General features: G+C 38.2%; 1 protein-coding gene across 1 annotated transcript in view; it reads left to right on the top strand.

Moving 5' to 3' along the window:
* The window catches only part of Adgrb3 (adhesion G protein-coupled receptor B3), a 656,439-nt gene that overhangs the window by 615,321 nt on the left and 17,601 nt on the right, over positions 1-23,517 (top strand). Inside the window, exons 26-29 of the mRNA XM_051204331.1 lie at positions 7,731-7,826; positions 8,864-8,903; positions 12,677-13,320; positions 22,849-22,884. Coding sequence (XP_051060288.1) covers positions 7,731-7,826; positions 8,864-8,903; positions 12,677-13,320; positions 22,849-22,884 — 816 coding nt within the window. The remainder of the gene's footprint in view (positions 1-7,730; positions 7,827-8,863; positions 8,904-12,676; positions 13,321-22,848; positions 22,885-23,517) is intronic.

The raw sequence follows: 23,517 nt of genomic DNA, 5'->3' as shown, positions 1-23,517 counted from the left end.
GTGACTTCTTCTTCTTACAAGGGGGAGATATTTCACAAGTTCAGCATCTAAAGTAGCTTACAACTGTCAAACCTTGCTCACCAACTTCTACCTAAAATATCACTTCTAAAATCTCCCGAATACCAAGTTCTTTATATAGCCAAGTAATAAGTGTTAAAATGATATCGGGTGATAATTCAGATTATATTCTTTTCCAATTATGGCTATCTTCTGGATCACCTGTGTTAACATTCCTCTAATATTTTTTAAATAAGAGAATTCTTCTAAATTTCAATTAACAGTTAAAGATGGACTACTTCAGGCTTTAAACAAGGTGCAAGATATATCTGCATGCAGAAGAAATTAATTTCCCAGTTATTAAGATATAGACAAGTACTCTACCTTTAAATGAATTCTCTTTCTTTTCTTAAATACAGGGCCTCATATAGCCTACAGTAACCTCAAACTTATGGTGTAAGTTTTATGTTGTGCTAAGGAACTGAACCCGTGTCTTTGTGCATGCTAGAAAAGCAAGCTGTCTACCCACTAAGACACACGCCCAGCTCACGTCTCTTTTTTTAGATAGCATTAGGCTATCCTCAAAATAAGCAAAATTTTAAGTGACAGATCTGATGGCTTACTATCAAATTTTTGCTGTTTACAGAGAGAAAAATACTTGGCAGAAAAATTCTTGATACCAATCAGAACTTTTCAGTACTTTCTAATTAGACTATTAGCTGTCAAAAACATGATTTAAGTGCAATTAAGTCAAATCATGAAACAAATGCTTCTACTAAAAAAGAAATCTGTAAATACATCTTTTCTCTATTAGCAGGAGCAAAAACATAGCCATTTTCTCTGGTATTTTTCAGTGGGTAATTAAAACTGAATAACTATTACTAATAAATTCATAGTGAATTTTTATAGCATTCTTTAGTTCTAACACGAAAATGAATGTATTCTTTTTTTTTTTTTTCATTGAACCATACAAACACTCCATAACCTTGCTAAAAATGCATATCTTTCAGTTAAGGGCAAATGATCTTCAGAATTCCTAAGAGAAATTTTGTTATTAAAGAACTAAGGTTATTTTTAATTTATAATTTAAAACATTACATGGAATGTATCGTAGCAAGCTTCCTTGGAAGCAAAGCCTCTTTCTAATCTATATGTATTACCTGACACTGCCAGGAGGTCTGTCCCATATTGTGACTTTATCGCCCTAACATTGAATATAATGTAAGAGAAAAGAAATCCCTTTCCCATGTCCTCTGTGCCTTCTATTAGGACTGTTCCTGATCTCTAGACCTGTCAAACAGTATCTCAATACCATTTTCTTTTCTGAACACTATAGTTGCTATTTCTACAATACCATTGTCCCTTTGACTTGTTATAGCAAATGTTTCTAAGGGGGAGAGGGGAGACAATACCAAAAAGGAGAAAAACAGTTTTAAAATATTCAGACATCTTATTTATCACAATACATTGCACATAACCCAGACACTAATATGTGTTCTAGACATCAGGTTGAATCTAGCAGAGCAAGTATAGACATTTCCTGCTTTTGTTGATTTAGAATTCATTTGGATAGAACAGATAAGAACACATACTGTTTACTATTCTCCTCATTGCTATGGAAATGAAACTACACAAGAGTTAGGAAACCTTTGGAATAGTTCCTGTTGCTAGGAAACCACTTTCTTGGTTCCTGCACGTTCTTCTCGTCTCTGTCTCTGGCTGTGCCAGGCTCTAAGTCAGTCTTGCAGCTTGGTGTCAGAGGGGGAACATAAAAAATTGTGATACCAAATCATCTAAACTAAAGCCCTGCCACTAAATACAAGAGAAGGTGCTTAAAATTTAAGCTTTAAACGGATGATCTTGTTGTGTCCCTGTAAGCATCCTGGGGCTGTTTCATGACATTAGCATCAGGGCCAAGATCCTCTTCTCTCTCTCCCAAGCTTTGGCATGAAGGCAGGCTGAGCCAGATGAGGCCTCAAATATTCATCCAAACCTGTGAAGCAATTTTGCAGGAAAATCATGAAAATAAAGCGTGAACTGTGTTTTCCCTCCCTCTCTCAATCCCACCCTCCTCTCCCCCCATCTCTCCTCTCCTTATCACAGTTCTAGTTAGAGCATTTGATGGCCTTGATAACAGCTGCTTACTCCCAATGGCATCAGGAAACCAGTGACTGTAATTTATAAAATCAGTAAGTGGCCAAGTGTGGAGACTCAGAGCTTGATTGGAAGATTTTGCTTGTAAGACAAATAGCACAGGGATTAAGAGAGGGTCAAGTCATTTATTAACACTTTTACTAATACTTTCCAGGCTGAATTTAAAATTCCAAAAGAAAATCATTTAAAGATTCTGTTGTTTGGCTTTGTTTTTAGTAAAGCAAAATATGTGGCCTGAAGTAGGAGAATGACGAGGCAAAAAAAAAAAAAAACTTCAATTGGACATGACACAGTCGAGGACAACTTGCTTTCGGACTTACGTTTCCTTGGAAGCCACCAACCTCCCCTCACTCCACATCCTGTTTGTTCGAGATGGAAGTGTACATCTTGCTGCTTCTCGATTAGGCTTTCCCAGACTGTTACAATTCCAGTTATATGGCAAACATCTGCATCCTTCTGAATCCTCAAATGAGCGTCCATAGAGAAGCATAGAGGTTAAGAGAGGGATGAAATCTGATCAAAGTTTTTAGTGAATAAGTTCAGACATAGGGATCTTGAATATACTGGCATGCCTCCCAGGGACCATCCAACTGTGATTTAGGGCTACCCTCAATTCTTCCAGTCACATTTTCCTCCTAACTGTCCCTGCTCTAGGGAGCAGGATCATGCTACTGTCTACAGTGAACAGAAACTGGACGTTCAGGTTGACAGGCAGTTCCTACTTCGTTCTCATCTCAGACCCCCAAGTCTCTCCTTCCAGCTCTCTGACACAACTACACTGTGTATGTCTTGACTAAAGGAATACCTTTTTTGTTTTGGTTCATTCCTTGGCTTAAACTGTTCTAATCTTTGTTCAGAAAATTTGAAAGGCTAGAAATAGAACGGTGTGCAGGAATCAGGACTTTGAAAGCAAGAAATGTGGTTCCATTTTGAACTTTTGTCACCTAGGGTGATAATGGCAGGCAGCTTGCCTGCAGTCCCAAAGCGTGAGTTTGCTCTCCCATGAATCGCAAGAGCCCGTCCGTGGGCACAAAGTCAAGTAATATTTTTTAAATGTCAAGTTACTCATGCTACTTATGTTATTTGGTGCAATATTTATAAAAATGAGACTTATTCATCCATTTAATGATTACATATAAAATACATTATGTTGAGGGAAAAAAAAGCCTGTGCCATTTGTTCAACTCTGAAATAGCAGGTGTGATTGTAGACACAAGATTTAAGAAGATACATAGCACGAAAGAAACCCCTCTCCCTGAGAAATCATAACAAATGTATACAAGAATAAAATGTGTGTGTTCCTGACATGAAATGATATTGTGAGTTCACAAGAATTCACAAAGAGGAGCTTGAGGTAAAACTGTCTCATCATTTAGAGGTGAAGATTTGGGGTCTGAGCAGTTCAGCAGCTAAATCCGGATCCTGCTTCCTTAAAGCTGTGGAACTCTTGCCTGTGAAGCTTCAAGGATTTGTAACACGGCCAACCATGCTGGGTGCCGCTCTCCTGCAAACCTCCAAATCTGGCGTGGACCTTGCACAGTGTCTCTCTGCCAGCTGCCTCCAGAGTGAAGACCAATTGAGAAGTTCTCGGTTTGCTGCTGCTGCTGCTGAGAAAACCCAAATGCCTCACCCCATGAGGGAGACAGGAGCTAGACATTCCCCCTGCAAACTACTTTGAACTCAGATCTCATCCAGGAAACCATATGTAATTTCTCAGCCTGATCCCGTCTCTAGGCACTATTTTTTTTTTTTTTTTGAAGCCCCCTAGCTGCTTTGAAACTTGGTAGAGGCATCAGTGATAGCTATTGCTGTATTCTTAAAGATTGGCCCTTTGTTCTTTCCTTTATCTCACTACAGACCATCAGGGTTCCTTAAAATCCCCTATCTATTTTAAAAGTAGCGACATATTTGTTCCTTGCTACTGCCTCTTACTTTTAGCCCTGTCTGATCATCATTAAGAATGACAGACCTATTTCAGAATGGTTCAGAGATATGACATTTTATAATCTAGATATGAAGTGTGGCATAATTAATGTTAAATATTTCATCGTTCCCCCACAGATCCATTTAAAACTTGGGTCTACTAACCTCCTAAAAGGTTTTGAAATGTTAATTTTGCCGGAACTCAGATTTGTAATGTTAATATCTAGTAATAAACTAATAATAACAGTTTTAAATAAAACAGTTTACTTAAGGAATTGGTTCTCCATAAATAGTATATAAAGGGCAGTTACTGCTCATCATTGTAAATGATGGCATACAAGATTCAGGGGGACTTTTATCTTAGTCTGGCATAGAATGATCTATTTTCATTCCTTCTTGTTATTTATTTTTATGTTCATCTAGAACTTGAATTTTAAACAATTCCAGTTTTTCATTGGTATAATTTACATTAACTTCCCAAGGATAAAACTCTTCGTTTACCTGCTAGAAAATTCAATGAACAAAATGTTTGCTCGTAACTGGATCTTTTCCCAGATGCTATCTTGCATTAAGCCCCTCTGAGGTCAGGAGAATCACTGTGTGCAACTCATCTCATCATTTCCTCCTACAGTGTTGAGCAAATATTTAATGCCAATTCATTTAGATAGCCGCAGTGTATTTTCAGATTAAAAAAAAAATCAAATAAGGCATTTGGAATCAAATGAAATTTCTCCTGGAAATCCTTATGAATGAGAGTTGTGCACCGAAAATGTCTTAGACCCTAATTCTTAAATTATGACACCTGTAAGAACCTAAAAATGGCCTTAAACATCTGTGGGCCTTTCTGTCTTCTCTCTCTTCCAAACAGCGTTGGCTGGCTAATAAAACTGGTGTCATTCTCCAATGTAGACATGCCCTTAGCCCATTGTGACATTTAGAACTTTTACAGGCAAAAGTATTGATTTTGCACGTGTCTAAGTGTGTGTTTCGAAAAAGAGATTTCTTTTATATCTCTTTCAATCAATCAGACAATGATTTGGAAGAGAAATTAACAGAATTTGTTTTTCCATGTTTCTTTTTTATTTTTTATTTTTATGACAACGTTTTGGCGATAGCTTAAAAATAAAGAACTCTTGAGAGACAGGAGAGAAGTCCTAGTCCCTACTTCAAATGACTTAACAGATCTATATGACCCCACTTGGATGGCATTGCCCTACATGTGGAATTGGGGTGGGGGGGATGGGAGGGGAGGGTGGTCAGGGTACATGTGAGGGGGGACAGAGGGTAAGAGGGAGGGAGGGATGGAGAGGGAACTGGGATGGACATGTAAAATAATAATAATAATAAAGAACACTAACAAGAACCAGATAAATTAATGTTTAACATTGCTACTGTCAGGGCAAACACACAATACTTACCCTTTTAAAGGAGAGAAACAGTTTATTCTAAAGCCAAATATGACTGACCAGAGCCCAAGAAACACAGATGTAGGTCAGCCAAAATTTCATGTTCCAACATGGTAATACTTTGATGACAGTAACAGAACAAAAAGTCATGCATCAAACCACCTCTCCACTACATCAATGGAAATATCAAGAAGACAGTAAAAGCAAAACAGAGAGCTCCTGATACAGTTTACATGGGAACTTTCTTTCCTACCACAATGTTTCATATTTTATATATGCTGGTATTTATAAATAGATTTGAAGGGAATCTTTAAGTGACAAGTTCCCAAAAGACATTGTTCCTAACATATCATTTATATTTCTTTATAAAATGTACTTTTCCTTTTGCCTTAGGGTATAAACAGCATTTAGCATGAACTTTCTTTTTCTCACAATGGTTTATAGGATTTTTTTTTTTTAAAGAAAACACACTTAGCTCTGAGGTTTCAGACTTAGGAATCACAGAATAATAATGGCAGTCTGACAAACACTAAACTCATTACCAGTTTTCTGTTGTTAATGCATTATTTTATAACCTACAATGACTTCTTGGTTAAAAAGGAATCCCCCAGAAAACACTGATGACGAAAGAGTCTTTTGCTCTGTCTGCCTTGCTGGGAGTAGCTGGATGATTCAGTCCTTCTGACCCCCTGAGTCGTAGGAAAAGGCATCAGAGTAGGTTTCAGTGTGGCCAGACTCTTCATTGATGTGCTGGACCAAAGAAATGTTATCAGGGGACTGATCGGTCTTTTGGAGGACTCTGAGATTAGCAATATTAGCATTGTAGAATGGAAGCCATCCAAAGACACCTACTCACAGTCACAAAAATTGGCTGCGCCACCAGGTGAAGCATACATGGAGACATGTGTGTGAATGTCTGTATAGGACTGTCAGAGCAGAATACTCAGGTCCACATTTCAGATCCAAACTACAACTTGGGGAAGAGTATTGATGACTCAGTACTCTCAAAAATGGAGAGTAAGGGGACAAAAACAAATTAATAGACTCAAGGTCTGATCCATTATGTTCTGTTTCCTAACCAAACTATATGTTAGATGCATCTCATACCAAAATGGCTGTGCTTTTCAAAAGAAAAGATGTACATGTTCTTACCCTGCAGTCTCTGTAATTGTGATTTAATATAGGGAAAACACAACATCCGCTATGCTTTTAATAACAGAAAAACAAATTATAATAGATGAGAAGGAGAATATCAAACACATGGAGTCAGACAAAGGAGTAAAAAAATAACTTGGCCATTGATTGTGGATAAGTAGCTATCTGTGAATATACACGTCAACAACTTGTGAGGCGCCTATGGGACCACAGGAAGTGGGATGTGCATCCTGATGCTGAGGTGTCATGTGATCAGAAAACAGCAGTTGCTTTTGTTACCCAACCAGTGGAGAGTTCCCTTTTCATCTCTCTGCCTCTGCTAAGATTTTGTAATAAAACAATTAATGTAACATTCTTAGAAACCTCTTGTGATATGTTTATACTGCATCTAGAATCTGGTGGGATGTCAAGGGAGTCTGACTAAGCTAAAGTGTCTTGTTCTTTCCCAAGTCAATCAAGGAGAAGTCAAGGGATGTGTTTTATATTGTTCTGTTAATTCCTGTTTTTATGTCTGGGGACATAGACATGACGGAGGAAAAGGAATAGTTTTCCCACAAGGAAAAAAAAATCATAAATCAATTCTAGTCAAAAGATCGTTGAGTGATTTCATTTTTTCACAGTGCTTAAATCTGTTACGGAAATTACACAATAGGACGAACCCCCCCCACACACACACACCCAACAGCATACACTTATTTATAACAATACAAGAAAAACCCATCTCATGTTAAGAATGACAAGGATTAAGCCAGAAATGGCCTGCTGCTCTCTCAAGAGTTCCAACACTAACTTGATAGACAATGGCAAGTGATAAAACCCTGGCCAGTGAGCAAAGCCACGTATACCTATATTTGTAGTAAGAAGCAATCAATGTCAGGCATGGTGGTTCTGGCTTGAATCCCAGCACTGGGGAGGCAGATGCAAGTAGATCTCTGTGAATTTGAAGCCAGCCTGATCTACATAGCTAGTTCTAGGCTAGTCGGGAAGATGATCTTATACTGTACAGACAAAGATAGTGTTTTCTCATAATTGGTAGGCAATATGGACACTATCTGTTATTGCTGAGAAAAAATTGATATTTTTTCCTTCCCACAGGTTCAAGATGCATTTAGATGCAGGTTGAGAAACTGCCAGGATCCAATCAATGCTGATTCTTCAAGTTCTTTTCCTAATGGGCATGCTCAAATTATGGTGAGCTTTTATTTTCTTTCAGGTTGATAATTAAGTGAGAGTTTCTCAAGGAAAAAAATTATATATATATGTATGTATGTATGTATGTATGTATATATAACAAAATTCTTGTTAATGAAATGGTATAAAATCACAATTCGGCTTTAGTTTATTAAGACTAATACTTTGTGAGACGATGAGATGACTTAGTGGTTAAAGGTACTTACTGCCCTTTCAGAGGACAGGAGTTCAGTTCCCAGCACCCACATCTATAGCTCATGAGTGCCTATAACTACAGTTCCAAGGTATTTGATGTGCTCTTCATACTTCCATGTGTCCCTGCACACATGGACACACACACACACACACACACACACACACACACACACATACACACGCACAAATAATAAAACAAATATTTAAAATAAAATATTTGGTATTTTGATGTCCAATAAATGTTCTTTCTGGACTGGCTTTGAATCAAGATTGGCTGTTGACTCCCTTGGGTGTCCTATACAACAGTGAAGAGTATGGTCTCCTTGTCTAGAATTTGGTTCAAGATAATGACTTTTACACCTGAGCACATTGGACTTTCACACTTGTTTTTTCTGTGTGTTATGGAGTTTTATTTTCCATTCTATCTTTTTGTTAAATTTTCAAGAATTTAGCAAAATAAGTTTTGATGGTACCCTTCTCCCAACTTACACATAGTTTAATATTAAATCTTTAGAAGGGCTGCAACTCAGAGCAGTAAGACATGTATATTTAAAGGTAACTACAGGTAATAGTGGTCCTTCTGTACAGCCTAAAGAGAGCATGAATACACTAAAACACAAGAAAAGGCACCTTCCAGTGATGGCTCCATACTGTACACGAGCCCAGAATAAATGTTGGAGTCAAGGCTACTGTATGCATAGACACTTTGTCAAACTTTAGAAATGGGATAAATTTACTGTCATAAAAAAAAACAGAAATGTAAGCTTCAGAAAAATTGAATGTTAAAACATTTGAAATCTTCATTAGGTGATGATTCTATGCCTTGTTATTTCTTGTTACAGACAGACTTTGAAAAGGATGTAGACATTGCTTGTCGATCAGGTAAGAATCCTTTGATCTTTTAAATATAATTTGTAGGGATGTGAGATCATTTTGTGTGTTTTGTCTTTTTAAGAAAGGCTGTGCTTTGTGTATAACACTCATGTGGGTGAATAGTGACATCTTCCAATGAGAATCACTCTATATAAATCAGGGATTTATATATAGAGAGAAGAGAGAAGGAATGGGAACTGAAAAGAAATAAGAAATGGGTTATTAAAAGTATCATATAGCAGCAGAAAGCACTAGAAAGGCCAAAAACTTCCATCCTCATGAATAAGAACAGTTGTGAGGAGCCTCACTGTGGCTGCTCTGTTCATCATATAGAGAAAATGAATGAATCACTAGATTGGTGAACTACCATGGTGTGTGCTTGCGTGCATGCGTGTGTCTGTGTGTTAATGGTAGCTGTTTTCTAGTCATTGGCTGACTTTTCACTAGAGAAGATGGCTTGAAAGTTTTAAAGGAAACTACATATTTTGGATGTTTTCCACTAGTTGGATTTTTTTTCAAAGCACATCAAAATGTACCACATTTTAGCTTTCATTAGGTATTCTCTGTGCTGTCTGCTTTTCATATTAAAAGTGGATATATATATATATATACTTCATCCAAGTACCCAAATATTTGAAATCAAGTATCATTTAGTTCAATCTGAGTGCCATTTGCCTTCAGATTTAACAGCCATGTGTCATCATTCATTTCTAATAGCATCCTCCCAGGCCTGGTGCTGAAAATAGCCCCCAATTTGTCAATAAATTTAAATTATAGTGTACACATATATACATACATATCCAGCTTCCATTACGGTTGGCTATTTACTTGTATTAATGTGGTCAACATTAACACCTGATTTATGCTTCGGTACAAGTGTCAACTTGTCATCTAAAACCCCTAACGTGTTTATAGGTGCTGTCAAGGAGTCTGCTAAGATTATGTAAAAGTTATGCTTCTGGTATGTTTTCATAGAAAAAAATAAACCTCTGCATCTATCTCTGTACACTGTCATCTTAACTTCTTCAGAATAGCATCTATTTGATATTGTGTAGCTATTGAAAATTTGATATAGTACCTTCTAAGTCTCCATCCAAACTGTCTACAAAGGTGTTAAATGTCATGACAACTATTACAGGACCTACTGTTCTGGGAAAGGCACCCACTTCCTACCTTCTAGACTCCCTTATGTGTTGTTTTCAGATTCAACTCAGAGCCATTAAAATCTGTGCAAATGTCAGATCATATTTCTTGCCATAATCATAACCACATGGGAAACAAATCTTGTGTTCTTGAACTAAGTCAAAACACTATGGGTGGAGTGTGGTCTCAGACGTTGTCAGCTAACAGCTATAATTTGGCAACCCATAGTAGGCCTGTAAGGGGAGTAAGAATCATTCATTCCTATTAAAAAAAAAAACTTATCCATCTTCTATTATCTCTAAAATTCACAAACCATGTTGCAAGTTTCTCCATTTATACAATACAATTTGGCTGTATCGGGAGGCTTGAACTTATTTTAATGGTGTCTATTTAATTCTTAATCATCCATCCTCAATTTAGCTTCCTTGCTTCTCTTCCTGTATTCCTTAGAGTTCTTGACATAGGGAAAAATGAGAACAGACACTTCTGTCTTTTCCTTAACCACTATTAGCAAACCAGTGCTTGTCAAAATATGGTACCCAAATAATCAGTGTGCCATCTGCCACTTCCTAGAAATGCAGTTTTGAAGATTTACCTGGACCTTCTAGTCAAGAACCCGTGGGCCTGGCACACAGTAACCAGGGTTTTAAAAGCGCTGGGAACTTCCATGTCAGACCCTCTTCCCAGAGCTGCAGTTCAATGATGCCTTTTGACAGACTGTTCCTTTCTCCCAGTCTGCACTGGAGTCTGGGTACCACTATGTTATTAAGAAGCAGTTTACAGTGTGTTTATTCTCTGTGTTCATTTTTGGTCAGTGCCCTTTGCAGTTGAGCTCTTCAGGAGCTTTCGAGAGAATTCTGCATATGTTGACTGTGCTAAATTTTAAAGTCTCAGTTGCTAGGCTCTGAGCAGCCTCTTCTAAACTTTGAAGCCATGTCTGTAGATGCTGGAGTGTACATCTATGCTAATGCTAACTGTTCGGGTTGCTTTCTGTGTGGTTTGATTTTTATTTTCACAACTTGATTAATTTATCTCAAAGGTCACTGTTGTCATGTGTAGGAGGTTTATGTTTGAAGTTTGTTTACATTGTAAGCAAATCAAAGAAGCAGGCTCACCTCTCACATACTGTGGACGCTACTTCATAAAAATAATTGCATCTCAAATATTTAATGTAGAGAGAGCATATTGTAAAAATATAAATGGTAAGGTTTTCTTCATAGTTTACAACCTATTAATAAAGGTATGAAAACATCTTTACATCCCTAATATAATACAATGGGTGCTCATAGTGTGTCTTTAAATTTTAGTGCTTGATTTTGAATTAATTTTTGTGTAACATTAGGAACTAAAACTATTCTTCTGTGAATTTTGAAATGCTTTAAATGTTGTTTTAATTTCAACTATCATTTAATTAGTCAATATTACTTTACCACTTAATGTTTCAGTCACAATTATTTCTAGAAATTTCAATGTATTACTGCTCTCTTATTACCTCAAGAGGTTTAGGTTTTACCCTTGTTTTTGCTTTTACAAAGTATAGGTAGCCAAGAATGCCACACCCTCCCAAGTGCTGCGATTACACACTATCACCATGCCAGATTTAGAAACAACATCTTAAAGTTGATCTTTTATTATTTTTACATGTAAAATGTAAAATATAAAAAATTACAACCACATTGTGGATTCATGAAACATATATATGAGTATTTAACATGATGTTATAGTCTAGGAAACAAAAAAGACATTAACACAAAAATAGATACAGCATCTCTAAAGAACAGGTATGTATGAGTGGTTCATACTTTAGAATAATTTAATGGATTCATTTCCTCTTAGTAGCAAGCTTAATAATTTGCATTCATAGTAGCAAGAAATAGTCATAATATCCTGGTTTTTCAACTTCTGTACTCATTCATAGTTATGCTTCTGTTGGAAACTTAGACAATGATGGACAAAATTCAGCCTGTCTGAAAGTGTTCATGCTTTCAGACACAAATGTTCTATAGTTAGCTATACATGATGTTTTCTACTACAGTTTCTTTGCTTTGTGGCCATCCTACACTAGTTTTATCTTGAGACAGTCTCACTATGGAGCTTTGACTATCTGGAAACTCACTATGTAGACCAGGCTGGCCTTGAACTCACAGAGATCTGTCTGTCTCAACTTCTCAAATTCTGGGATTAAAGGTGTGCACCACCACAGTTAGTCCTCAAGAATCTTTTCTAATGAACAAAATGTTATAGAAAACTTTTTAAAGAAAGTGACAAATGTGTGTGAACAAAACTTTATTTTTATATAAATGCTTTGAAGTAGATTGATGAAGAAATCTTCTTTCGCAGTCTACTTTTTGCCTTAAAATTAATGAGGATTTTATTTTCAAGGCAACACAGTGAGATTTTTTGAAAGTCAGTCAGTCAGCTTTCAGATGTGCTTTATCTATGTCATGATCTATGGCAATACCAGAGAATCAATAACAATCCAGTAATCTGAACGATGAGGAAACAAGTGCAAATAATTTGTTAAAAGATTATTTTTCTCTTGCTTTATTAAGAGAGTGTTTAATGGGAAAATAAATAATAGAATATAACAACAAAAATAGACAATTTCTGTATATTAACTACAATGGTCCAATTTGCAGTGCTTCATAAGGATATTGGCCCTTGCCGAGCAGCAACAATAACAGGAACACTCTCCAGGATCTCTCTAAATGACGATGAGGAAGAAAAGGGAACGAATCCTGAAGGGCTAAGCTATTCAACATTGCCTGGAAATGTCATTTCCAAAGTCATCATCCAACAGCCCACAGGCCTGCACATGCCCATGAGTATGAATGAGTTGAGCAGTCAATGTCTGAAAAAAGAGAACACTGAGTTGCGGAGAACTGTGTACTTATGCACGGATGACAACTTAAGAGGGGCTGATATGGACATAGTCCACCCTCAAGAAAGAATGATGGAAAGTGACTACATTGTGATGCCTAGAAGTTCTGTAAATACCCAGCCATCAATGAAAGAGGAAAGCAAAATGAATATTGGCATGGAAACCTTGCCGCATGAAAGGCTATTGCACTACAAAGTGAATCCTGAATTCAATATGAATCCCCCTGTAATGGACCAGTTCAATATGAACTTAGATCAGCATCTTGCACCCCAGGAGCATATGCAGAATTTGCCCTTTGAGCCTCGCACAGCAGTGAAGAATTTCATGGCCTCTGAGTTGGATGATAATACAGGACTGTCAAGAAGTGAGACTGGATCAACGATATCTATGAGTTCTCTAGAGGTGAGTCATAAGATGTTGACTAGTCCCTTGATATTTGAAGGGTGTACAGGCCCATCAATGTAATGTTGACTTTAGGAAGATACATGTTACTATTGTCAGAGTTTCTGATATGTACACATTAAGATTCTGGACCTAAAGATTTTCTAGTGTTATGTTAGAATCTTCTAGTTCAAGATGTTATTAAAAAGTTTAAAATTATTCTAATCAATCCTAATTCTCTCATAATGGGACTCCCATGGAATGTTCATGAAGAAAAGACAGAGGGTGCTCCTGAGGTTTTACTGATAGAATAGGTCATTTTCAAGTATAAATTAATAACTGGTGTTGCAAATTCAAAGCTAGAGCTAAATCTTTTTTTTTTTTTTTCTATTTTCTAAAAGGCAATCTGTTAGTATGAAAAGAAACCGTTTCTGTGAATGGTACCATGGCCCTGATTATAAACATTATTATTATGTCAGGTCAATATGATTCAGAATGAATGTTTTGTTTTTAACCTATGGAGTGGTGATTATTAAAAGTATTGGTTTTTAACTGTTAACTATTCAAAGCATATATTCTAAGCATACTAAGACTCTGGACTGAGGGCCAGACAATGGCCTTTGCCCTGCATAAGGTCATCAATAGTAAAAATGTATTTTACTCTCATCTTCTTTCCTTCTCAATGAGGTAGAGGATTACTAACGCTTATCATCATTTATACCGTATTAGAATTACACAACTGAGATACACAGAATTAAATATCTAATTTTCTAGTGACATATCCAATTGCTCTGGTACTGATTTGTATGTACCCTATATCTTGAATTCTTGCTATAAACTCACTACTAAGGTATATAGTCCATATAAAAAACACATGTATTCTTATTCACTATAATATATATATACATATATATATATATCCAATTATTTTAAGTATTATATTATTGAATGAGTCACTATGTAGAGAAAAGTCACTGTAATTGGTTGCATGGCCTTTCCATGAGAATTACTTTGATAATGTATATTCTAAGGTGCAAAAGACCCCAAAGGCAGTAGATCCCCCAAAGCCATACCTTTCACTCTGTCTAAATTAAAATGGATCATGAAATGTAGATAGTTCTAGTTTTTTCAAGTAGAACAAGAAAACTCTAGATCAAACCCAGAATAAAAATGCACTCCAGAAGAAAGTCTTACGTTTCAGATCAGCCTCAATTAGAAGAGGCTTTCAACACAAATCTGTGTAAGAACTCTTCTCAAAATCAAAGGTGCATATAGAGACAGCAAAGCAAATTCTATTCTAGAGTAGCTGTCACGTCCTCTGAACTTATTATAGACTTATTACTGCTATCCCAATCATAACTTTATATCACAGATAATAACTTGTCTACTACAATAATGGCCACATGAGCATAATCTACAAAATGTCCATGCAAAATTGCAAAGGGTTTTAAAGGGATTGAGTAAGAGTATATATGAGAATATAACATCAAAAGTAATCAGGACAATGTGGGCATTTTTTCCTACACAATCACTATTTTTAAAATTACTGAAGAAATTTGAATGGAATTGCATTAAATAATCTGTGTGTTGTGGAATGTTTTATATTTATCCTCTAAAACCCAACTATGGTTCACATGATGCAGATTTTGAGTACTTGAAGACTAGAGTGTATTTTCCAAATATTGATTAGTTCACTTTGTATTTTTTTAAATTTATATATACCCTTATTTTTCAACATATATATATATACATATATATACATATGTGTGTGTATTTGTGTGTACATATGCATATATATACATATATATATATATATATATATATATATATATATGACAAAAGATCCACATTTTCATGCCTTAGAGATTACAAACCTTTTTATTTTGAAAAGAAAGGAAATTCAGAATTTAGTTCCCTGTTCATTCTTTAAAGGAGTTTAATTGTAACTGCTTACGTGACCTTTAAGAGAGCAACTGAAAGAGAATAGGTACATGGTAGACTGAATAATAACAATTAGCATTTTTATAGATTGTTTTCTTTAGCAGGTCCTCAAATCACATGAATTAAGTAATCTTCACAACACTTAGATAAGTTGTTGTAATCTTCAAAGTGAAAGCATCTGCTCAAGTAGACAGAGCAGGTATCTAAGAAATAAAGCCACCAGGTCTTTGCCCGCCCCTCCCCCAATGAAAAAAGAGGTTGTATGTGCAGGAGCATACATCCTGGGAGGCAGTGCAGCAGGAGATGACAAGCGGTTGCCCCATCTATTCACAGACATCATGTAAAGTTGTGACATTAACTCAGGAGGTTTCCTCCAAAAGAGGAGACGAGAAGAAAGAGAAGGGCAAACGCTACTAGTTGATAGCACAGCATTCGGTAGTCATGAGAAAACCGGCACACGAGCAAAGATACAAGTTGAGGGAGAAAAATAACAAAACCAAAGAGAACTGAGTGGGTGAGTGGCTGGGAGCATTTATTCAAGTAAGCAAGCAAGAACGGAGGACCCTCCAGCCGCTGCTGCACCGTCAGAAAAGGCTCCAGTTTCCATGGGAGTTTGTTCTCCTAACCCACCATTACTGGGTGTAAATGTTTAAGACATTCATGGAGTCCCTTGGCACAAAAGGGTATCCAGATATTTTCTCCATGCCCGTTATTACGTTGTGCCTTTACTTCTGTTACATAGTGTTGCCCTAGCTGTGGCCGTTCCCCAAATGAATCTGTTAAACAATTTTGAAAATTCTTTGAATTTGAATTTTGACATCTATGTAGAACTTGTAGCATTAAGTTTTCATAAGTGATCCAGCCCCAGGTGTGCTCTAACTACCTCACTTAATGAGGAGATAAAATGGCCTTCAGCATCCTAAATATTCACCTTCAGTTAGCTAAATCTATCGACTGCGTGACATGCAACTGTATATGGACGGACAAAGAAAGACAAATGATGGCAAAGATAAATCAGGATCCTATGCACTATTTTGAATTTTAGAAGGCAGTCTTTTTTGATTTATTGTCTAAAAATTATCAATGCATTATTATTTGTAAGAAGACAAATCAGTTCATGACAAAACTGCTACACTCTCGATTCCACAGCAGCTGTGGTTGACCACACAAACCCTACACAAGATAAAGCTAGTCAACGTTTTAGCATGGAGTATGGAGGGCTCATAAGCCCTGAGCCCTAGCTGAGGAGATGGGAAGAGCTGGTGACTTCCAGGGGAGCTCAGAGAATCCGTTTCCTTTAAGGATGTGCCCCTCATAAGTTGACCCTGCTCGGGTGGGTGGTCCCACACCTGTGAGTACATGGGTAGCACAAGCTGAACCCAGTGTGCTATTCAGAGAAGATGCGAAGGTGGGAGGGATTGAAGAGTGAGCACCGGGGAGGAGTTAGAGAAGTGCAGAGTGAATATGATACAAGCACATTTTATGAATGTCTCAAGGAAGTATTCAAAACATTATATTTTTCAAAGGAAGGTCAGCACAACTTCTCGATTATAGTGCTTCCTATTGGTTTATTTTTCCTGAAATTTTCTGTATGGGTTCCTGTCAGTTAACATTGGCCAGCATTTGCTCTGAGTCTGAAACACCGATAATTTAGTGAACAGCTTGCTCTACATCTGTTTAGTCAAGACCCACTCTTTCCCCTTTCCCCTGATCAATTCAGGTTCAGCATGGCTCGTGCCTCACTGACTTCTTGCTGGAATCAACCAGCACGAAGTATTGGCCAGAGTCTGGGTCTGAGGGGGAAATGAAAACTCAGGAGAGCTCCACCCTGTTCCTGCCTTTGACACTCAAATCATCACAGCTCCCATACACTTCCTGCTTTTTCTGCAAGGTGCCCCACTCCTGGGACAAAGTCCCACTGTCCTCTGCCAATGCCCATCCTTCTTAGGGGTCTGTTGACTTCTTCTGCTAATCCATTTATCAACTCGTGGTTCCCTTTGTGGCTTTCTCAGCTTCCCTATCACTTGAGTGCCTAAGAAACATGTTCTAATATAAACGCAAAAGTGATTTCAAGTCTTGCTTTAGTGCCATGCCATGGAAAAAAAGTTGATATAGTACGTTACAGCATTATGTTACTACATACAGAAAGTTTTGCTACTGCAGCTTCTCTGACTGCTTCTATACTTAAAGGTATCTACTGACCTGGATAGGATCTCAGATAAGACTCACTGCATTTGTATATGGGCAGAAATAGATACCATTCTAGGCGTTCCCTCTGGATACAGAGTCCAGAGAGAGCACTCAGCATATGGTTATCAAAAGTAAAATGTTTTAGTGATAATGTCACTTCATACTGGGTGTCACATCACCTCGTGGCTGGTGTGAGGATCAAATCACATGAAAACCTTTTGAAGACTGTAAGGAGCACTTCGGATGTAAGGCTGTGCTATGGCAGGGCCATCAGTATGACACGCTGACTGTCTGTAAACAAGCTTGAGCACTACTCAGTGGCTGTTCAGGAATTTAGACAGAATGTTATGTGGCTGAACTTGGGAACCAGGAGGCACTGTTTCAAACAGAAACCATATAAAACTGTCCAAAGGCAGAAATCATGGCTCAGTTTTCTACCTTTTCTTCTCATGTCGATCTGGTAAAAGGAAAACTTCCCAATCTTTATTGCTTTGTTTTTGCTCCTGGATTATAGAATCTTATCTTTTATGCAGGCATACAAACAAAATTAGCTTGAATAATAGCCACTTCAGAAAATTAATTATTCCCAGACTTCATTGTCACAGCTATTTTTAATGGATTTGTTATCAAAGCTTTCTTCCTGTGGGTGAGCCCATAGCTCACCCTGTAATAGAAACTTTTAATAGCATTCATATTGCCATTCATTAGTCAATGGAATTCATTACTTGCTGTGAATCGTCTAGTGTCTTGTCTGTCCAGTTTAATTTTCAGTGACACAAATAATGACATAGTTCCTCTGAGAAATTGTTCATCATTTTACAAGAGTTGCATGTGAAGACCTCTCTGGGCATATGTGCACTAAGTGGCCCTCTTAGCCTGGCGCCACGACATGTTTTCTCAACTTTTAAATCATCTGAAAGAATTTCTCCCTTCTATCAGCAAAAGATATGCCTTCCTAATACTTTGTTTCGATCCCTTTAGCTGCCAATCACTTTGAGTGGTTTTCTTTGTCTATTTAGGTCACTTGATTATCCAAATTCTCCCAGGGTATTCTTTCAAACAGACCAATAAAACAAAAGTCACATTAGTTTAAGTTCTGCAGCTGTCATATTAGACTCCTTCAATCATTCACCAGTAATTTGGCAACTGCAAACTCTTGTGTCAGATCCTCTGCTAAATGCTAAGGCTATGCAGCTTATTCAGAGAGGACTAAAGAGGTGACTGCATGGGTGGTAAAGGGGAACAGACAGAGATACCATTCAGAGATCAAATAGGTAATCCATGAGTGGATTTAAGACGGAAGATGAGAGATTTGTGTAAGGGAGGGACAATTCTAAACCTTTGTCTTGGTTGACTGGTATTAGTATTGGCTGAGATGAGAAAGACCATGTGCAAAAGGATGTTTGCAGATTGAAAGACAGTGTTAAAACCTAAGGGATAAGGCACGTAATCCAGGAGAGCACCTAGGACTGAAGCGATCCCAGGAGCTCCACATTTAGAAAGAACAGGCATAGGAAGCAGCCAGCACGGAGGTTTCAAAAGGAGCCCCAGTGAGTGAAAGAAGAAAAGGGTGGAAAGAAAGAGCCGAGAGCCGATGAGAGCTTTAATGAGGAAGTGATTAACTTTCTACAGCTTCTGAGAGTCCAGTGAGATGAGGGTGGAAAATTGACCTTGCTGTTTGTCCAAATGGAGCTCATTAGAGGCCTTTGACAAGAATTTTAATGGAGTGTTCAGAGCATAATGCAGTTGGGATGAGTTCTAAGTGGCGAGTTGCAGAAATGAAACTGCATCGCAAAGAAGGATGGGTTTCAAGGTACTTGGAAATGAAGCCTATAGAGGCAGATTTATATCTGCACAAAAGCATTTAACACTACATTGGCCCATTTTAATTTTACATGTAACATTTGTGGAGGTTATGAAATTATTTGTACAAAAAGACCATGTGGCTTGGACACTTAGTTAATCCTCTTTGTTTAGATGTATAGACAGAGATGAGGGCATAGGTCAGTCAAGAAGGAGCTTGCATTGTTAACACGACAACTTCATTTAAGCCCCCTGGAATCTGATTGAAAAAAAAGCCAGGCACAGTGTCACATGTTTGTAACCCAACACTGGGAAGCGAGAAAACAAACAAACCAAGGATGAACAGTACCTGAGGGAAACCTGAGGTCTCCTAGCCTACACACACATGCATGTACACACACAGGAACATGTGTACACACATGCCAAACACGCAAACACAGTCAGTATTTCTAACCACTTTCATGGCAGTCTACTAGGCACAGAAAGGCATTTTAATAAACATGGAAGTGAGTCACAGTCTCTCAGCGAACTTCAGCCTCGAAAGACTTCCATGAGCATTGTCATGTGTATGCACATAGAGTAGAAACACACACACACACACACACTGGGTTGGGATTTTTCTGGTTTTCCCCCTGGAACTACCAGTATGTCAGGGTCTGACGCATAGGACAAACTGAACTTTTCTGTAGCGAGTATCGCATCTGTTTGTTATTGTAACATTGCTCATAATTGGTCCATTAGGAAGATACTACATTTTTTGTTTTGGTTTGTTTTTACCCAACACAGTTTTTCTGTGAAATAACCATCATCATATTGACTCCCCCTCCCCTTCTTCTGCTAAATACAATTGGCCTGGAAAAGTTAATCCATATGACCTTGCTTTAGGCTTCCAAAGCATCTCCATCCCACTGATATGACTCATGGCTGCAAGGGTCATCTGGTAGGAGCCTTGCTCAGTTACAACAGTGTGCAAAATATCCCAGGCCTATTGTTTATCAAATATTATCTTACATGTCTAAGCGAGTGAGAGCTCACATGGAAAGTGCTGGACTAAGAGTCAGACCTGAGTTTTCACAATTCACTTATTTGCATACTGGGTGAGGTGTTCAAACTACAGGATCTCGGTTACATTCATTCATAAAATGACACTGTTTCCCCAAGCATTCTACTGAGTGGTTAGTATTTTCAAATGTGAAGTCACTTTGTAAGATGCACAGGTTGAAATACTTAGTATTGTGGGGAAGTGGATAGTCACATGCACTTTTACTTCCTTTGGATTTGAAATAGTGACACATTTCCCTTACTAGCTGTTTCTTGAACCATCCCCCCCAATTTATTTTAAGACCATCCCCACCACACCCCCAACCAGGTTTTGATTAAAATCTGTGTGATTCATTTGCTCATCGCTTCATCTAATCTTATAGACTGGCAGACCTGCTATGCCCTTTGTTTGCATTGCATTTTAATGAAATTAAATAGGAGAGAAAGGAGAAAGCGAGCAGTGCTTGCGGGAACATCCATTTCCCCCTCCGTGGTGCACATTGACATGGGCGGCACTGGTACTCTGAAGGGGAATCTGCTGCTGGGGCTCTTCAGGTTCCCATCTTTTCCTCTAGCTCCTGCAACATGGACCCGTTGCACCAGGTATGCCTCAAAATCTCCAGTTCCCAGGCAGCCGCTGCCTTGTGATCCAAAACAAATGCAGTAACATATGGCCATCTTCACCGTTAGTAACAGGGAGCCCCTCATGTGCATGCAGCTGACTGAACCCCTTTTGTAAGATTCCACCGCTTCATTTTCTGAAGGAATGTGAAGCTCATGACTAATGTGTTATACCAATTGCTGTTCACTAAAAGTCTTCATGCTTAGATCATAAAGAGTTCTGCTTCACACACACACACAACACACACACACACACACACACACACACACACACACACACACACACACACACAGAGCCTTGAGGAATCGCAGTGCCAAGAAGACCGAGCATCCATAGGAGAGAAGACTAAAAGCCCTGACATTCAGTCTAGCAGACTGCTGCAAAGAGCAGTGCGGAGCCGGATTTGTTCACAAGTGTTCTCACACGTCTTCCTCTTCCAAGGATGTCACCAGCATGAAGGCAACATGCTGCTGTTGGAGGCAAGGAGGAAATGAGAGAGCATCGTGTCTGAGTTTCCATTTCAATAAAGTGTTCCCTTCCTTTCTGCTCTCTCCTTGGTGTCCCTTCAAAAGTGGATTCCCCGTGCTCAGCAGATTCGCCACAATTATGTCAGCATTGTCCCGGCTTCTCCCTTTAGTCCTTCTGTATGCTGGCACATGCTCTGAGGGTAGGCTGCACAGGAGCTTCATAGTGACAATTTTAGCTCTCGCTGCAGAAAATCACATTTCATGAGTGCTTTTTCATCGTTCCTGGCGAGCAACAGCCATAATAGCGACTAGATCTGCCATAAATCTGCAATGTGACCGAACCCTGTGAAGCTAGTGACTTTAAGGGTATGCGGATTGAGCCGGGAGTAGGGAAAAACCAAAACAGAATCTGTCCAAAAGGTTTGCATGTCTCCCTTGTGTTTCTCCCCCGCCCCCTCTAAGAGGAACTGTGTGGGGAGGGTCGGGGAGACCACTTAAAGGAAAAGCACGGCAGAGATGTGCTTTGTTCTCTAAAAATGCAGAAATATTTTTATACATCCTCAGGCCTCTGCCTCTACACCTCATCCGTTTTAAGGATGGGTGGCTCCCTGGAGCAGATGCGAAAAATACTACCCCCATATTAATATTACGAAAGCCATATCTTCACATGAGCCTGCATTCGTTTTATCTTAATCATATTTCCTGATTTTATCAAGCCCACTGCCAAATTACTTTATTACATCAAAGCCTGTGTATCTGTAACTAGATCTGGACGTTCTTTAACAGATTTCGAGTCAGAGAGAAACAGTGTGAGACACTGTGTTAGGGTGTGGGATATCTGCGGTTTGAGGAAATAGGAATTTTTTTTTTTAAATGCTCCCAAGAACTAGTAACAAGAAGGACTTGGGCAGAAATGGTCAAACGCTGAGGAATTTGTACAAGACTGACATAGAAACTTCAGGGCTTAAACAGACAGGCAGCCAACATTTGCTTGACATGAAGTGTGCTCTCAGCGCTCTGGAAGCTGAGACAAGAAAACCCTTATTAAGTTCTGAGAACAGCCTGAGCTACGTAGCAAAAGCCTGTATTAAAAATAAGCTGGATATCTGTTGGTGGGAGGTGCCAAAGTACCTAGATTATTTTTCGATTACAAGTTTGAATCCTCCATGCCCACCAAGTGGTTTTTGCTCAAATAGAATCTCTTTCAAGACTGAATGCTGATGGGTTTTTCTGAAGGAGAGGCTTTCCTGACTGACAACTGATGTGGGAACTCAAGGGCTTTGCTAGCCTTCAATTTCAAAGGAAGTTTGGGGTAAAATGGAAAACATGCAGATGGAAAACTTGGAAATCAGAAAAATAATCTTAATGAAATGTTATAACACAAAGAGTGAGTGGGATTGTTTTCATAGAATGCAATGGCTTCCATGGGTTTATCTGACTTAACATAACTTTGTTGCTTTTTTTCCTTCTTCTAAAAACCGACAGAGAAGAAAATCGCGGTATTCTGACCTTGACTTTGAGGTGAGTCCCGATGGATTACTTTATAATTTTAGTTATTTAACTCAAGATTGACTTAGAACTACTCAAAAATGCAGCGCTGTATGTAGCTCTGTGGATGTAACACTGCCATTGTGTAAATCATTATTTAATTAAGCCAAGGCTCTAAAATTAGGATCCTTTCTCTGTGCGTGGCTGGAAGTAAATGGTTTAGTTACTCCTCTAGGAACATTCTCTGCTGACATTTTCTAAACTAGTAAAGATCTGTTTTATAACAGAAGTAGATATAGTGGGAAGTAAGCTGGTCAATCCAGTTCATGGGGAGGTAGGAACACCAATTTCCTGATTTTTTTTTTTCCTTTTCTTTTTAAACCTAAGTCATTTATGTCCAGTTTCACTTCAGTGACCACCTGTAGAAATCCCAAGGGGACGCTTTGGCTATTTAGCAAGGTTGGTCTGAGACTGGCCTATATTGTGCTGTGATTTCTGTCCTGAGGTTCTCTGTGCTATGTTCAGACTCAGTTTTTCCAATAGCAAGTGTTGATTCCGTGTATGCCTGTGTTTAGTAGATGTCTTTTCACAGATATAAGCAAGATGAAGATTTTCATTTTCCAGTTTGCATTGAATTTATATTGATGCTGTGATATTGGTGCTGGA

This window comes from Phodopus roborovskii, unplaced genomic scaffold, assembly GCF_943737965.1.
Source record: "Phodopus roborovskii unplaced genomic scaffold, PHOROB, whole genome shotgun sequence".
Lineage (NCBI taxonomy): Eukaryota > Metazoa > Chordata > Mammalia > Rodentia > Cricetidae > Phodopus > Phodopus roborovskii.
Note: the sequence above shows the minus strand (reverse complement) of the source record. Positions and strands in the feature narration are given on the sequence as shown.